The 20,038-nt window shown below is 33.1% G+C and overlaps 1 protein-coding gene across 3 annotated transcripts in view; it reads left to right on the plus strand.

The window, feature by feature from the left end:
- The window catches only part of LOC149909143 (CUGBP Elav-like family member 2), a 291,622-nt gene that overhangs the window by 220,041 nt on the left and 51,543 nt on the right, over positions 1-20,038 (plus strand). For all 3 annotated transcript variants that reach the window (XM_090101384.1, XM_090101382.1, XM_090101383.1), the window contains one exon: positions 808-856. In XM_090101384.1, coding sequence (XP_089957510.1) covers positions 808-856 — 49 coding nt within the window. The remainder of the gene's footprint in view (positions 1-807; positions 857-20,038) is intronic.

Consider the following 20,038-nt stretch of genomic DNA (forward strand, 5'->3'; position numbering starts at 1 on the left):
TATTCACCAATAATGTTTTAAAAAATACATAAACGATATTCACCATGAAAAAATACATCAAGAAATAAAAATAAAATTGTTGTAATCTATAAACCGCAGTGTAATGTATTATTCATTAAAGCATTAATTTCACAGTGACATAATTGAACAGAAAAATTCATACATATTAAGTATTATATTTTTTTAATCGAAACATTTAAAATTAAGTCATGCATTGTCCACTTATACTTAGACTAGCAAATCTAGAGCATTGTACGAAGTATACGCCAAAATTTTTCAATTTAGTCGATATTTATATTTTCATTTTAATTCCTAATACCAGCTCTCGGACTACAAAAATGAATCGATCGCATTGTTTAATGTTTACGCAATAATTGAAGACTCATGAGCGTATGTTTACAAATAATTAAAATAGTTTCGACTGTTTGTCCGTGCGTCGATCGGCCCGTGTAAATAATAATTATGGAGGGCATTAATTATACCTCTCAACGGTTGACATTTTGAATGTCTTTGTTTTATAATTATAGTGCATGAGATGAATACGAAACTAGGTCTCAGAAATATGATCGAATTTAAATGAACGTTATGAATACGAACGCAAAATTTGAAGGACTCGGACTCGACTAAATCAAGTCTATTTTGTGTCCTTTTTAGAGATAACAATTATATATGAAAAATTTGTAGATTTGTTCAAACTTTTTATATAATCTGACAAACTTTTTATATAACAAACAAACAAGTTATTGAATAAATATTTAAATTTAAAAAATGCAAGCGATGTGTATTACATATTTATTTTTGTTGCAGATGCACCATCCGATCCAGATGAAACCAGCTGACAGTGAAAACAGAAATGGTAAGTTTTGTGAACTACCCTTCAATTTTTCATTTTCTTAGGGCCGATTTATCAATGCTTGGATAAAACTTATTCGTCGAATAATGTATAAAACTATCATTTTAAAAACGTTATCTAATTGCCCGTATTTGACAGTTTACGTGACATTTTAATATTATCGTGTAATACTTTATTGGACGGATAAATTTTAACCAAGGATTGAAAAATCGACCCTAAATTTATATATTTTAAAGTTTGTTTGCAAGTTGCACTTTCAAAAGGTGAAGAAAATTTTCTTACAACCAATGGTCTTATGAAGCGTCTTATTAAATAATTAAAATTAAAATATTTCAAATATTGGTAGATTAATATTCTCTTTTATGAATATTAACAATCGTGAACATTAAACCTACTTAAAATATTAACCTACTTCCATTAAGATAATAAAAGGCCCTTTAAACATTTGACAAAGTACATAATATTTAAACGTAAACATTAAATAAATCTCTTCATACTATTTGAAGAGTTCATGAGTGTACTGTAACTAATTTTAGCGGGAATTTTGTTGATCCAAAGACAATCACAGAATGAGCTGTCATTTTGATGTTTTAATTATCTGTGACGTAACACATCGTTCGGAATTTGTTAATACAAAGACAATAGAATAGTGTTTATGACATTGCTATACGGGTGAAGTGAATATGAATTTTCAATTTAAAATATTTACGGGCGCGTAATAACCAAAAATCACTTCATCGGAGACTCGTCAACGAATCGTTCATTAATAACTAATTTGACTAATTGTGCAATTGAACAGTCGTAATAACTAATAGGTCAGTCATTATGTTACCGTTGGCGGGCTTGTAATTAATGTTACCATATTAATTTTACATTAGTCAAAATGCGTAGTTAGTGATCGAAATTGTATATTTTACCCCCTTGGATACCATTGTGAAGTTTAGTTTCTTAACGAAAATTTGATAGTTGTAATGGACAATATGGAAATTAACAATGAATATAACATTGTTCGTTCTTTATTAACATTTAACATGTTAATTTTATTTCTCTTATCGTTAACAACAGTGATAGAATAAAGTGATAAAAATATTATGCAATTCATTAGGTAACATTGTATGAATAAATAGGTTTTAATTGTTTTTATTACAATCGCCATAATATTTATTCGAAGGATAGAACTTTAAATTGAAATCAGTTGTTCAACTGTTTTATTACTCTTAGGGCCGATTTTTCAATGCTTGGATAAAACTTATTCGTCGAATAATGTTTAAAACTACCATTTTAAAAACGTATTCTAATTGCCCGTATTTGACAGATTACGTGACATTTTAATATTATCGTGTAATACTTTATTGGACGGATAAGTTTTATCCAAGCATTGAAAAATCGGCCCTTAATTATAATAAAACCTTCATGGTTAAGATTGAAGAAGATTCATACGCGCTATTAAGTATGATACGTTTGTATGCGTGAATATAATTAACTTTAATAAGCATCACAATAATATGGTAAAGGATGCAACGTATCATGTTTCTTATGTATGTTCTTGGTGTTAAAAGGACGTAAGTGATAAACAATTGCTCATCGCTCGGGTCGACAATTCATACGGCACACGTGGTTGTGTGCGATCGTCGCATTCCTGCTGTAAGGCCGATTGCACATGGTGCGAGTTAAGGACTGCTATACACGAGAGGGATTTTTGGTTGTTGAATATGAGTAGGGGAAGGTCGGAAAAGCCCAAATGGTTGTTTTTAAAGTTTGATTGTTGAGGAAAGTACGGTACCTACTAAATACTTTGACTTTTTCTTTGACTTGATTTAGCTCAATAAAATATTCTTCCCTCTTTTATTTTGAACACACGACAATCCAATACTGTTAAAACAATGTTTCTCATTCAGTTAAAATAATAAAAAGATGAAATTGACGTTATTATTATGTAGTTAATGGAAATAAGAATCTCTGTCGTTCAAAATTATTGAGTAATGTAATAAGGAAAATATGTAATAATAAACTATGTATATGACAATTTTGGGAGTTTTCAATTTAATAGCAAATTTTGCATATCAATCGAGGTAAAGTTATGATATTTAAATTACAAAAAAATATATGAGGAGAATTGAATTCTCTTTATGCAATGTTTAATATTGTTATTAATTTAAAATAATGACATATTGCACGCCTCATAAGCGAAGCGTTGAGGTGGGTACTACTGTCACTTCGCGCAAAACATCTGATTTTTCAAACTTAAAATGTCTTTATGTATCATACATTGCACTTGTAAGATAATACATACACACACATATTAAGAAAAAACACTATTTTTAACATTCATGATATTTTTGATGTCATTTTTGTTATTTAAACTAGTTAAAAAACAGTTTAAAAAAGTTCTGTCTTGGACGTCCGTGTGTCTGTATGTGCGGAGGATTTTCTTGTTAACACGATAGCAACCGAAATACTTTACTAATCGAGTCTTTTTTTTTTCTCTTACGCTTGAGTATGCTCAGGAATAGAACCCTTTCATTTTTCAGGGTCTGATTCGATGTGGTTTAATTGTTATTAAATAAACAAAAATCTATAATATAAAAATGAATCCCAAAATGTGTTGGTAAGCGCATAACTTGAGAACGGCTGAACCGATTTCGTTAATTCTTTTTTTATTATATTCCTTGAAGTACGAGGATGGTTTTTATGTAGAGAAAACGTAAATATGTACCACGGGCGAAGCCGGGGCGGACCGCTAGTAATAAATAATTATTAAAAAAAATATGAGGCGTGCACTTTTGGATTTTCCAAACTATTTTAAAATTATCTTTAATAGTTTTTACAGGTATTTATCTAGCTATAATAATACTTATTATAAAGCTGAAGAGTGTGTTTGTTTGTTTGAACGCGCTAATCTCTGGAACTACTGGTCCGATTTGAAAAATTCTTTCGGTGTTAGATAGCCCATTTATCCAGAAAAGCTATATAATATCATCTCGCTAAGACCAACAAGAGCGAAGCACTGCGGGTAAAACTGCGGAGCACAGCTAGTCGAATATACAATGCAATACGAAATCGTATGTTAAAAATAATGGAAACATACGTGTAAAAACTGCTTCGCGCGGAAATAGTGAATACGGTCTCTACATTCACGATTTTTACGTTTACCTGGCCTTATTGTGTTAAAAAAACGCGTGAATACTAAACACTTAACTTTGTTTTACGCCCGCTGCCCAAATACCTTTGCGGGTCATGTTGATACGTTAATTTATTCTCACAGCACGCTTGTAGTATGCCATCTGAATATTGTGTACTCTGTGGCTTTGCTTAAACTAAATTTCGATGTGCTTTCTCGTCCAACTTGAATCGTATTAACGTTGTAGGTAAATGTGATGCTGTAAATTTTGGGTGCATGGAATCTTTCTGGAATTGGTGGGGTGATCTTTTGATATATTGATGGTGACGTAATTCGATTAGTCATGTCCTGCTCCTGTGCTATAAAACGATTTGTTAACATACGCCTATGTCTAACAAAGCTTTCACTTCTGCTTCTTAGTTCTTACGTCTTTTTGTCTGGAGAAGAAATTAGAAGTTATTATCTTTATATTATTATATTGTAATTTATAGTGTGCGTTAAATAAACATATTGCGCATCTTGCGGCAGGAATTTTTGTGCAATTATTTAACGTTGGAGGTAATTAATTATGATAACGACTAACGAGTGTGACTGCGTCGAGGTCTCAGTGAATGAGGTGATTCTAAACACCATCTTATTATTAGAAAGTAGGTAAAAATATACCTATGAATAATATAAACAATTTGCGAGTTTTGTTTTGATTCAATAATTGCGTTGTGCAATTGTAATGGTTTGATGCGAGTTGTGACGTGAGGAATGGATAAAAAAACATGAATAATTTATAATCAAATTTATAGAAAGATAGGTAAAGTTAGGTAGGTATAACCTTCATGTCTATTATTTTAATACATATTATGGCTCTACGTTTGTGTCGCATGCGCACCTTTTTTGTTATAAGATTAAGTCATAATTTATATCCGTTAATTTAATATTTAGTTGGTGGTTTAGAGGTAAAAAGAGATTTATTTAAACAACTTAACATAGAAAAATAAGTACATATATTATGTTATCAAAATTATGAAATCTTACACGACTCTACATAGAGCATTGTATTGTACGGTCATATGATTGTCTATCCTATAGCCGATATCGATGACACATTGCCTTCTGTACGTGGAAAACGCAAACGTGACGCGCACAGGACGGAGCTCATTAGTGGAGGGGGCGGGGGGGATACAGCCGAGGTGACACGGGCCCACGAAGAATGACTGATCGTCCGTCAACGCACGCGCACCTATCGCTTATTACACGTCTTTAGTTGTGTCGCGGCCGCGGTTGAATGCAGACGTGCAATGTGGCTGTGAGTGTTTGTGTGTGTGTGTGTTTGTGGTCGTGAAGGATGCGCGGCGAGGCGGCCGGTGCCCGTGGCAAGGGCGCCAGGTCCGGAACCAACTATCCGCCCATCAGCGCCGCCTACTGGCTGCCCCCGTCGAATCCCACCCCCTACCATGTGCCAGGTTTGACGTTCGCTTATCACTACCAAAGAACCGGCTTATCAACGACCGCTGAAAATTGTTCAATGCTCCGTGTTTACAGCTCTATATTGGCATACTTCGATCGTGTGCGCATTGTCAGTGTTATTTCCAAAAAAGTTTGTTTGAGTTCTTATCAGGATTATTTAGAATTTCTTGCTATAGAAAAACTCTATCTGAAGTAAAGAGAGATATATAACCGATTTGAACAGCTTCATATGCAATGAACTCTATGCAAATATGATAGAGACACGGAATATTAAAAAAAAACTATTCTAATTTTAATAATGCGCATCCAGTTCACACCAAGAAAAATGAATTCATAGATAATTAGTTCAGAAAATTAATCAAAGTAGGTGTAAACTTTCAAACTTAAAAATAAACCGTTTATATGCGTAATTTACTAATCGTATATCATAGTGAGTCTCTTAATGTGTTCTCATATTACAGTTATTGTGATTACATTGCATCGCATATGGCCATTGGTTTTACATTACAGGAATCGACGCATACTCACAATATAGAGTAGCTACCTACATTGGGTTCACTGTTCACGATACATTAATGTGTCTCGAGCATTATATTATTTCTGAGGCATCTAATGAGAATCAATTAGCTAAAAATAATTGTTTCAAAATAGTTTTAATAACAATATAATTATTTAAACGCTACTCATTACCTAATCTAATCCAACTTTCGCACAATAATTTAAAACGATTCAGCGGTCATGGCTAACCGTTGTTTTGCGCAAGATTATTTTATATTTTTCAGTTAAATTATCCTTATAATTACCGCGTCGCAGAGTCTAATCGACACTTTAAATTTCGTGTTCGTTTTTGAAAGCGACATTGACCGATATGCCGACTGAAAAACAATAGTTCGACTGTCGCGATGTCGTAATCGTTTTGGCTAAAGATTATTTCACAGATCAATGTGAAATTGTTAACGGTGCAATTATTCGCAAATATACACAGTTTTATCGGCTAATTAGAATGGACTTTATGGCTTTGCGTTACGGTGTATTTTATCTGTTTTATTAATGTCGTATAAGTCTTATCGGACTTTATGAGGAACGCTTAAGTACGTAAAATGGGACAGTGTTCAACGCAGTTTATGGGTCAATATTTCACAGGTTATAAGTAATTGAAGTCGCATCGGCTAAGTAAAGTTGGCAATTGACTGCTAACTAGTAAATAGATGCAGCAAAGAAGGAAGTCGTCGAGTTCTACTATGAATATAAATGAGGGCTCTTCCTTACAAAATTATGTATGCGCTATATTTGGGGAAGTGAACCTGAATCAATTCATCGAATACAGTTTTAAATATGAGTCTTTAATGTATTCGGTTACTATTGGACTTAACTGTTTAACTACAAACATATTTTCATTAGTACTCTGTATGTTTACTATAATTGCTACAGGGTATTCTTATTAGAAATCATAATGAAAAAAATAATCAATTAAAAGTTAAAACCACTAAAATATAGGGTGAGTAAAGTCATTTGAAGTAGGTAGAGCTTTTTTAAAAGGCAAATATTTGTACCCAAGAAGAAAATGTTATAAAATCATAGCGCCTGCAGTCATTTGAAAAGAAAAAGAAGTGATTTCGACATACTTCCAACACTTGTTGCAATTACTTTCATTATCTATTAACTAATGACGTCACTATAAGCCAATTTGGAAATATACGATACTAACAATTAGTTTAAATATTTTATTAATTAAGTGTCATAGCAACAGATTACCAGACAAATCCACCCACTGATATTTACAATGCACGGTCATATGTTTGTAATGATACACACACTACATGTAGGCATATATATTCATCTCGATTACCTATTTGCATAGAGTAATGACTTAATAGAGACTATTATCTTTCCTCATTTTTGCCTAATGCTCGTTCACAATGTGCAACACGTATCATAAAAGTACCTAGTGCGTACAATTTTGAAATGATTCAGCTCAAAATTATCACGGATACAACTATTATAAAATAACTGGCATACTTTGCATAGTATCATCCAACAGTTAATAAAAGCAATTATCACACATTTGTTTGGCCAAAATTTGTATTATAAAATGAAACAATATATTATTTGAGACACTAATGTACTTCTGTTGCATAAAGCGAGCGAATGGGTCCATCTGCAACAATTTATTAGTGCATGTAATAAAATAATGATATTTATTATTTGATTACTCTCGCTATAAGCACATTATGGTAGAGCCACTGTTAATGTTAATTTATACAGTAAAATCTTACTGCGATTTTATGCAACGGTTGACCTAGATGTGTATTTATGTATTAAAAATTACCTATTGCAATTAAATACTTAGTTAGCATCAATCTTTTCTGCAATATGTATTATAAAGCTGAACATTACAAGATTCTTTTCTTAAAAAATAATTCATAAACATTGTGAATGAACATAACACTTATCTAGTGGCTTTACAACCTTACAATTTCAACGTGCACAATGGGCAATAATTGAATAAGTATAATAAAACATTCAGTATAATTGCCTATTGTCTCATTACTCTGTGCGGTTGGTGACGAAAATAGGTGTCACTTTGTTTCCTCGTTTTGCATTATCCTCCTGTTAAATGATGTCGGGAGCGGCACTCGGTTAATAATAAGGAACGTTTAACGACATTATTTTCCTATATTATAGGTATAGATTTTTTTTTTCTACATACTTTAAATTTAGGCATATTTGCAATTTGTCTACTATTTTTAAAGAGGGGTAGTTAATTTTTATATTCGACGTTTTGTTCGTTTTAATTTTATAATACATGACGTGTAATAGTAGAAAAATTTATCAAAAAGTATTATTAAATATCTCAACTAACGTTCTTATACTCAAAGCTAAAGGTTGTTTATTTAATTAATTAAATATGAATAGAAATGCCTCGACTATCGCCCTGAGATCGTCATGCCAATATGAATCAAATCGAGTTTGTTTACAGCGAACGTAAAAACAATGCATTCTTATAAGTGTACACTGTACACTGTTGTATTCAGTCGATAAACAAAGATGGAATTTATCAATATCATTGAAGTTATTTATTTGATTGAAATGATGGTACTAGATGCTAAAGTCTGTATAAGACATGTTTTCTTTTTGATATACATATAATAGAAAATGTGTATCATACCAGCTTATTGCTTGTATTATTCTCAGTTTTTTAATGGAGATTAGTTTCTATTCAAATTCAAAGCATGAGAATGTAACAAATAACAATTAACAATACCTACATTATATTACTAGCTTTCCGCCCGCGGCTTCGCCCGCGTTGTCTAAAACCTAATTAATAACATACTAAAACCTTCGTCGAGAATCACTCTATCTATTAAAAAAACCGCATCAAAATCCATTGCGTAGTTTTAAAGATTTAAGCATACAAAGGTACATAGGGACAGAGAAAGCGACTTTGTTTTAAACTACATAACATGTATCATCACCTATCATCATATAAATAAAAAAATCATAGCGACCTCTTCCATTAGAATAGAGGTAGAGCTATGATATTCATCAATGATAACCACACAATAAATTCATAATTTCTTCATACTTCTAGTAAAACGACTATGTCTATGGCATTTTTTCTGTTCTTACAACACATATTATTACCACGTACACCGTAAATCTTGGATACCGTCTCGTTTGGATCGTTATCGTGCGCGCGCGCGTTGTTTGTTCAAGTGCCACCATGTTACGTAAGCAGTTGGTTGGTTGGTTGGTACTTGGTACCACAGATAATTAATCTACACATACAATAAAATCGTAGCAAAGTCAAAACTGTACATTTAATGTTGTTTTAAAAGAATACTTGAGGCGTGATCTAACATTGATATTAAAGCCAAAAATATAGTTTTTAGAATTTTTGTCTGTTCGCCTTTAGGCATGTATGTTCGGACTAAACTCACACACAAATTACTGCATGGATTTACTTCAAATTTTGCATGAATATTAACAACAGATCGAGTCAACATATAGGCTATATATAATATAATCATCATCAAGTCCAATAGGAGCTATGCAATGCGGGGATAACCGCGGGACACAGCTAGTATAAAATTATAATACTATACTAGTAGTAGGTACTTGGTAGGTGTGATGCGGGTCCCATGCCGCCATGATAAGCATTGTGTTTGTGTTTTTACTAAGCCTCGTTTCGACCTAGATTTTAACACCGTGTGGTAATTACGTGGCGTCGAGGAGCTTCTTAGAGATTATATTTTGTAGATGGTTTCCTTTTTAAGAAAAGGATCATTTTTGTAAATTAAGTATGAATGCATACTTACATATAGTAATATGCTTTAATAGGTAATTAATTAACCAAGATATTATGATAATATGAGTACAAACGTCTTTTCTTCATATTATTTTTTATAAGAAGTATAAAACAATAATACCTGTAACTTTGTTTTGAGCGAAGCTATAGAAATCTTATGTTTACTTACTAAACTTTCATTTTTCACTTTGAGGTGAATACCTACACATTAACATAATTTCGAAATTACATAACTAAGTTTCTTAAAAATAAATATGTAATTGTTTGAAGCAAATAAGCAAGTTTAATTGAAAATAAAACGATATTTCAGTGGTGAAATTCATATCCCCCATCAAAAATTAATTATCTTCGCTCGAAGTTTTGGCGCTACAATTAAAAATCGGCACCTTTTATCGATATGCGAGAGAGTATTCAGCAACAATTTTATATAATTTATTAAACATTTCAGTGTCTATAAAACTCCAAATATCGAAATAACATACGGAGGATATAACGAAAGTTTCGTTTTCTGGTTTTAATTAAATTTTTCATTTCGCACGCGCTCCGATGTTGCGAGAAAGGTCGCGAACTCTGAGTGTGTTTTTTGTAATTAATTTTATAACAATTCAATTTTAATGTGTGTTAATTTGTACGCGATTGGTGCTGACCGGTTTGTTGATGGCATTAATTTATTATTGTTTGCATTTTAAAGCTATGGTTGACCACTTCATATTACGGCAATTATAGTGATATGTATATCCTAGTTTTCTTTACTTAACAAAAAAATGCTACACGCAGACATATCTACGTGTGTTTAATTACGAGATTTTCGTTATAACCTTTTGAGCTATTACGCACTGTCGACCAGTCGCCGGCGACTGGACTTACTCCTGGACGACTGACGACTAAGTGCGCAAGCCCCTATTTAAACTATAGTAAGTCACAGTCGCCGGCGACTGGTCGACAGTGCGTAATAGCTGTAATTTCCAAATCGTATTTTGCGTTTAAATTTTGTTCTGTTCGATTATGCAGAATATTAATTTCAACGTGCTCCTTCGAACAATAAGTTGTTACCCACACATAATATTCCCAGCTATTTCTATAGTCACTGTGAGTCACGAAGCGCACATCACAACTGCTAATACAATGCCTAATCATTTAAATTCATGTACCTACCCACTAAAAGCACTAAACGACATATATGTAATTTACGTGTATGCTAATTGGATTGGCTTACTATGAAATACAGATCTGTAAATGCCTTAGACACGATGTATGTCAATGCTTCGTGATTAGTTGCCTCAAATAATCCATACAAAATCGGTACTTTACGTATATTTTAACTTTTATGATACACTGAAGTAAGTTATAAGTACTAGGTACTACATTAGCTCGGAACTAAAATGAAAAATGTGAGAGCACAAAGAGTTCACATGAAAGCCGAAGAAATACTCCCGTTCCCAGTAATACAGTATTAAACACCACTATTTGCGCTCAGTAGCATGAATTACAAACGATGTATAATTTCCGCCGGCGAATAGCTGCCCAATAGCTTCCCGGTAATGTGTTCTCCATAGTTCAACTTTACCGACTAACATTAATTTCACTTAGTGGTACAGTGCGCGCTCTCAATTGGAGCTCGCTTGTACCGCGCGAACTCAACGAGCCGTGAAAATGTTACAGTTTATGCGAAGTAAATTGTCGCTATAATGCATTGCATTATGGTGCCGGCCTCTGAGACTAGGGCTGCCCGCTCATTTGCAATGCAATTTTCTATTAGATATGGCTTGTTTTATGCAAGCCCTGAGTAAATTATTACTAAAAGGAAAATCGTCGTGACCTTCGTGAGTAAAGATACTGACGTAGTCTATTGTTATATAATAGGTAGATAATTATCTAAATGCATTGAGGTTAGTGATTTTCTATAGGGCAATTGTAATTGTGGGATAAAAATAAAAATGTGAAGCATTTCGTTTGTTTTTGCGTACTTAACCTCAATTTTCAGAATACTCACCTGTTTTTTATTATAAACGTCTGTTTTAGGCAATGACAATTTATATGATAACTATGAAATTCACTTTTGGAATGATGATTTTTACTATTAAATTCTTATCAAGGTTATTGTCGTTAAAATAGCATTAGGTTAACGATACGGTTGGGTCGAATAACAATAGGCACACAATATTAATTTATTTTCTATCGATTTTACTGAAGGGGATTTGATGAGACGTTTTTGGCTCTAAATTAGATTTGAAAGATTTCATAATAATTAGGTAATGTTAAATTATTAAAATTATAATTCACCCAAAAGCATTCTAGACGATGATATTAATTTGAATAAATCTCCTTTAACGTTTAATTGTAATTCGAAATGTTTATTATTCTTAAAAAACTTTTGAATTATTCATTATTACTCAAAACCATTCAATAATTTTCAACGGTATAAAAATATCACCGTAACCAGGAATATTTGCTAGGTACATAAAATCGAACCGACTAGCGTAACCTAAATCGGATCCGCGGAAGGTGGCTTCAATAAGTTTAATCCCCCATAATTCAGGCAATCGTATTTGCCCACGGCTTATCCGCAGGTGAAACGCCGCCGCGTCTACGTAAAGTTATATATTTTAGGGGCAATTCACATACGACGACGCGACGACACGACAACTAGACGACACGATGCACGGACGCTTGAGAAAACTAGATGTCACAAAATGTCGCGATGTATGAAATGAACTAATAGCTGTTGTCGTTTGTGCAAGGAGACGATTTCACTCCCTTTAGAAGTGATATTCGAAAGCGCATTCTTGTCCAAGTTTCATGTAAATTTTGAAGGCTCTTGGATCCAGTAGATTTTAGTTTATGATGCTTTACTGTCAGTTGTACGTCATTAAGTATGTTCTAAATAAAGACGTTAACAATCAGAGATTTGTTCCGTAGGTTTTCACCTCAATGTGAAGTTACCCCATGCCCGTATCCCGGATGTAACTGCAGCGGCATTGCCCCGGGAAGCGTTATTCACACGTGGAACCGAGTGTATCGCGCGAATGTAGAATCAAATATTTAACTTTGGTTACTATTTGGAGAGAAGCAAACGATAGCTTGTGCTATGTAACTGTGATACCTAGTTTACTATGCTATGAATCATCTTACAGTTTTGGTCGTAAGAATGTTCGTTATAAGAAAGTATAACAAGCAATATTGTGTTTGAAAGAAATATGAAAAGTTTAACTTTTGTTTACGCTTACAGCCTCCCCGTATATAACAATAAGTATGAGTAGGCAATAAGCGATAGCAAAATTAGATTAACGCACAATCCACTGTGAAGTTTCGGCGAAGTTCAATAATCGTAATGCGAACTTTAGGGGTGTACATTCCAATTATCCAATCTGCGAAACAACAGCCTTATTCCGGGGCACGCTAACGACGTCCCGGCCATCGGGCGCTGTCTCCCCGCGATTCAACTTTTAATTGAGTTGAAAACAAAAGGCGCTCGGCGTCACTATCACTGAATAGGGACGTCCCTAAAGACGCGTGCATTACTAATAATGGTGACGCAGTTTGGAATTCGAGCGGTTCTGACTTTCCAACTGGGCCACGGATGAAATTACAATGAGGCGTTATTCAATTGCTTAATAGAAAATAGTTGCGGCTTTTGCAGTGCCGTGGATTTGGCTTGGAGCACACCGGCTTACTAATTAAAGATCCAATGTTTCTGCTGCTGCTTACCTTTCTTTAAAACATTTATCAATTCATAACATTAGACAGTTTGACATACTTCTTCAAACTCAATTACATGAACTCAGTACGTACAGCATCCTATGCTATTTAAAAATATTTCACGTTATTGTTAAAACGTTGTATTCAAAACTAGAGCACACGGTCCATTTAAAAATATATTTAAACACACAAAATTACACTTCGTTCCACAAAGGCTAGGTAAAGTAAAATCTCATTGTCAACCTCGTGCCGAGTATGTACGTTTGAAAGCCAAATAATATTTGAGTTCTTTTGACACATTTGTAAAACATTTACTGGATTCCCTTTCGGCTGATCCTTTTGCTAGATTCAAAGTGTCCTCTTTACGAGATTCTGTGATACGGCACGGGGATTTGTCTGATGTAACTGTCTGTACATTTTATTGTTCCTGTTTAAAGGAAAAATTGTACATTTTTTTTCCTGATATTGATCACGCTCGCTGCGCTCTGTTAAATACCCAGAATTAATATTTTTTTATAAATTTACTGCTACATAAATATTCCTCTATATTAATTTACCTGATCTTGGGCTCAAAGAAAATCTGGGCAATTTCTGATTTTTCTAAATCTGTACTCATCCTATCTCTTAAATATGGTCTATGTTCTATCTATTGCTTAGAATTATCATGCCATATGTGTTAGAAAGATTATAAAATTCGACACACTAACGAGGCATAAATTCCCTTCCACACAAGCATACTCCAAGAGTTGTAAAGTGCTTAACCAGAGGGTCTGTAAAGGCCTCGTTGCGTCGGCGACAGTCAATTCTTATCTCGTGTGTTGCGGCGCCGCTGTTTGCATTTCTTTACCGGTATAATCTGTGCTTTTAGGGTGCGTTTACACAATTTTTATTGGGTCATCACGACCTGTGTATAAACCGCTATACATAGAACTATAGATTAGCAGTAACCTGTTAGTTATGATTTAGGATAGATACATTAAAGTTCACTCTTGACATAGTTCTTAATAATTGGGAGAAAATTACCACATATCCTCAATTGATGCAGATATGACAAGTTTATGATCAGTCTTACGGATTAAACTTTTATGGTTTATTTGATAAGATTGAACGCCAGACTTGAACGCTAGCCAGGAAACTAAGGATTATGTTTTCGTGGATTAAAGAAACCGCTTAATAGCATGTGCAATGTACATACTTTTGTCTGGCAATACTAAAATTTTATTTCATACACTAACAGGCGCTTTGTTTACAATTCTGTGAACAAGTCAGGAGCGATGGATCGAGAGTCTAGGATTTTGTTTGCTCTTTTATATATCGGATCTTTTGTATGCCATTCATATTTCTGAGAATGCAAACAATTCGGGTATTTCCTTTTACGAGAGAATAAAATGCATTAAGTTGTATGAATAATTAATATTGCACGAATACTTAAAAGATTTTATCTTGGAAATAACTTATCTACCCAGTTAATGTATAGATACAATTTAGATATAATATCTCAGAGAATCATACTGACTAAACATATCAAGTTTATTTTTAGAAACCTACCACATAATAAGCAATTAAAGTTTTCTTATTAAACTCCCAACTAATATCGTAGAAATAACAGAATAAGCGTTTCCGTTTTACCGAACTACGCTAGTATTAATACGAATAGTTGGCATACAAAGTTGCACGTAATATTCGAGACCAATTCAATATTCCATATGATATAATGCAACCGAGACATTCACCCGTAAATCGGCAATACAGGTATAGAGTTGTGAATCGATGCATCAAATCGAATCGGAATCGATACAACCAGATTGCTGGGCGATACGTCGACATCTGCCGGCAGCAAATCCTCGCAATGTGCGATACAGAATTATTGTCATAATATATTGTCCCAGAATGCGAGATCGAATTTTGAGAAGCCGACGTCGCAATGGATGCACTACATGCTTTGTTACAAAGGCGGAGTAATGATGTGGGAAAAAGTATCTTGTTGAATTTATACAAGAATTTTACTGTGAGGAAAAAACTAGAGATACGTAAGATTTGTAAGAAGATGAATGAAATAGTTGTATTGTAAATAAAACATTGTTCGCTTTGAATGACATTTTTCCCAGATACTTAAAATTCTCACGCACTAGCTTCATAAATCGTACTATTTAATGTCTTGTATCAAAACATTTGACTGATGAATGATTGCAAAAGACGAAAGGAAAAAACAAAGAACGAGCAATAAAAATCAAAAGCAATCTAACGTGCGCGCCGTGAATGTGATTTATAAACAAAAAAATTGATGTGAAAATGAGTAGCGCATCTACAAGTGAAGTTTATGTCAAAATATTTCAACGGCATGAGCGGTGAGGCCGTAGGAAATTGCTTTTAATAAAATAGTGATGTTTTCTGAGCGGCGTATTTGTTTGTTCACATGTTTATATATTGATGAATCTCGTTGTGTTTTATTGTTGTCGAAGTAATTGAATGAATTTTTGACCGACAAATTTTATTTATGGCCGCGCGGAATACGCCGTTTTGGCGCGTGACTATTTATTTTAATATTTAAATCGCAATAACGTAATGAAAATGCGAAATGTCACCAGTGCTGAATGTGAACTGTATATTTTATAAGAATTATCGTTGTTTCAAATTTAATTTATAGTAACTGTCCGTTATGAAATAGGACGACCATATAATGACGGTGCCATAAAATTTACGTGCCGTAAATTATTATAGACTTTAAATTAGGTAGGATATTTTTATACTAATATCTACTTATATTTCTTTTAAATTTACAAAAAAAATCTACTAATTGTTAAGTGAAAGCAAAGTAAATCCTTTATAACCGAACACTTCAAATTAATTACATAATATCATCAAAGGGAAAAGTCTGATTATTCTTTTTAATCTAACTGCCTCGCTCGTGTTCTAGAACATAATCTTATTACGGTCTTATTATTTTTACAGTGAATAAGATATTATGTTATCTGTGGGAAATGTACTCGGGTGCAACAAAGAGCTGTACAAGTGTCACAGAGTATAAAGATATTTTTCGATGTCTCGGACTTGTATGTCACAGACTATAATATTTTTCCGTACTTCAATGGTTTCACTTCCATTACGCGGTTTCATTTTATTTATTTTAAAATTATATCCGCTGTAGTTATTACATGTGCTATTTTATTATCTGGTTATGTATGGAAGGAATCAGAAAATGAATATAATGTTAAGTGTATATAGGTACAAAATTTTCAATGGAATTATAAATTTGTTCAGTACAAAAAATAAGTAAAAAATATGATGTCACCGCGGTGGTTATTGAAAAAAAAAGTAAAAATTTTCATTTCATCGAACGTTCAATCACGCTTACATAATCGAATATGTCAAAGAAATGCTCGGATGCCGTGATTTCTTTCAATTTGCCCCGCGACCCAGTTTGCGGAATCGATCACTTGCAGTTGCATACTGCACGCGATTATCCAATATTGAAGAGTTTATTGAGATACGTACGACGTATGGGTACCCTTTTGTTTTTATACATATACATATATGTACATACAAGCTACTTTGGAGTTTGTAAAAGTTATGTGTAATATGGAAGTTTCGAGATTAATATGACATTGGTGTCGTAGGGACACTGCTTGTCTATTATAAGCATATTTAATATAAGCACAAAGGAATAAATTTAAATCTGTGTGTCCAATATTCATCAAATGGCAATATTTTTCGGATAAATAGTTTTTGTTGTTCCCAAAAATTACGTAAAATATAAAAATGATAACCTTTTTAATTAATTGGATGCAAAAAACGACGATATTTATTCATTTCATATTTACTTGTGTTAAAATTTGGAATGTAAAATTAAGAATATACTTAATTAAAATATTTACAATGTTTTTTCGTGGTATTAATTAATAATTCTTTCAAATTATGTATTTACCTCGGATATAGTGGTTTCTGTTTATACCTATGTAGATAAAATTGTTATCGTTATAAAATAGATGACGTTTAAAAAAATCTGTCACGTCTGAAAAACATGTAATATCAACAAAGAATATTGACTCGTCGTCAAGTAACAATTTAATACAATATATGTGCATAATTCCACATTACGTATTTGCGTGGACGCGGAATGTATGCCGATACATTTAGCGTCACCTCCAGCCGAGTCGCTGATGTGGGCACTAGCTCTTTGCCTACGTATTGATGGTTGAATGTACTGTCGAGCGGGAAGGTGTATTTCAAAAATATTATACAGACAATAATACTAGGTACTTTTTTGTTTTAAAAATTGTTTAATATAAATATTGAAATTGACTTTAATTAAAATTGTATTGTATCTAAAATAATACTCAAAGCCTATCACCACATTACACACACACATAAGCACCAATCGAATCAACAAACTACGAAACTAATAAATGTTGCCATTTGCCTGTGAAATTGATCGGTAATAGTTTTGTAATTGCAATACCAATAACCGTAAAAGACGTAATTAGCTAAGCTCGCGTTATTACTGCATAATTGTTTGGGTGTCAATTAGGCACATTTAGATACTGTTATCAGTTAGCCTGATGTTTGCGGTGAAATTAATTCTGAAAATTAATCAAACCCATTTTTAAGTTAAGCATATTTTTTGTTCTCAAAGCACATAATTTAAACCAAATGCAAGGTGAATGTTTAATGTGCTAGCTTTTATAAGAAGGTAAGGATTGCACAAGATTATTAAAATAATATTAATTACTGTTTGTATGTAATCCGTATAATATCTATTGATCCGTATACTATCAATTAATATTAATACAAGACTTTTATAATAATTTATAAAGATTTGTAGTAATTTTTTTGCGTAGGTATATTATGATGTTTACACTTTACAGTATTTTATTTTACAAGCACTCTCAACAAACATGACTTTGCTAAGACATTAATGCTGTTCCCATAAGAAGTAGGTAAGAGTGTTCGATATGTCAGCTGTCATCTTTGTATCTTGAGTTCGCTTTCGCTCTAGCGAACTAATGTTAATGGCAAAACATTTTATGTTCAGGTTGTTACGTCTTGTTTAATGAAAAGCTCGTATGTAACATGTATTGATGTAGTGTCTGCAATAATTATGTAGGGCTTTGTATTACTTGTCTAAGGACAAGGACTAAAATTTCACATTTCACTTAGACATTGTCTTGAAATTAATAAAAAATTATGTATTTTTATGTAATGTTTTATTCTGTAGTTAAGAATAGCAATCAGTAGTTACGAATAAAAATTAGAATAATTTGTTTTTATATGTAGGTACCACAATGTAACACTGTACGCGACTATACCCAATAAGCAGCACAGGCGAGCGTGTACGGTAAATTGACAAGGCATCGCTAATCACCGCAGAAGGTCCACACCGCATTTGTTACACGAGTGTACCTCGGTACCTACCAACCTACTCCGTTTACGCGCCGCGTTACAACAATTATGTTATCGACTGTATGAAAGACCGCGAAATTTAGAAGTCATTTTGAAATTCGAATACTTATACCTCTACATAATATAAGTTCTTTAGCCTATTTGTTTAGTGGACGAAATTGAGAAGTAAGTTTTAAATTCGAATAGTTACAGGATTCTTGAGACCGTGAAATTTAGGAGTCATTTTGAAATTCAAATACAATATAGTCCTTATTGATTTTCTGTACAGAGCATTTACCCGAATGATTCAATATTCATTGGCCGTATGCCAGTAATGATAGTGGGGCCGTGGAACATGCTTCGGCGGGAGATACAGCATCACGCTCGCACCTGGGGGTCTCGCCCTCCTATCAATTGGAGATTAAATTGTTCATATTATATTTATTGTTTATATTATAATATACCTTATATTATCCTTCAAATGAAGACAATATCGGTATACGTAAACAATGTAGGTAATTAAAATTTATTGTTGTTTAATTGTAATTTCTAGACTTGGAATTTGTCAAAATGTATATTAGACCATACTATTATAACTCTTTAGATGCGAATTATATATAATATTATTATTTATTATTTACAATCAAATGGGTAATAAATTAGTGTACTTATTTAATAAATTCTTACGGCAATTATTCTTACAACGAGTTATCGGTATTATATTATGTTATTGTCATAGCAACACATGTAGGAATCTCCCTATGCTGCGACTACATAAATAACCGGATTGCCGCTTAAAATCATTACATACTGATTATTCCGAGAAATAGTTTTACAAGCTTCGTTATCGCAAACTAAACAACCACTATTGCATACGTAAACGCACAATGCCAATAAACATCTTAATATGACCACTAAACATATGTACATAATTATATGAACGTCAATTCCTCCGTGTCCCGTATACATCACAGCTTCCTAAAGCACGAGTGATTTTGTCTCAACACTAATACGTCGATGGTCATAGATACAGAATCGTGTTAATATCCACTTTTTGCTGCATCGTTTTCATAATACGGCCTTGGACGATTTCTGATTTCCACAACCTTCGCAATAAGGTTGAGGATAAATAATCGATTTTATTGTTACATGATTTTGACAAAACGACGGTTTTAATAAATATTTGCGGATTCTAGACGCTCGTTGCGTAAGTTAT

Source organism: Colias eurytheme, chromosome 4 (genome assembly GCF_061535395.1).
Source record: "Colias eurytheme isolate Ceu_HAF_F1 chromosome 4, ilColEury1 Martin Lab GWU primary, whole genome shotgun sequence".
Taxonomy (NCBI): Eukaryota; Metazoa; Arthropoda; class Insecta; order Lepidoptera; family Pieridae; genus Colias; species Colias eurytheme.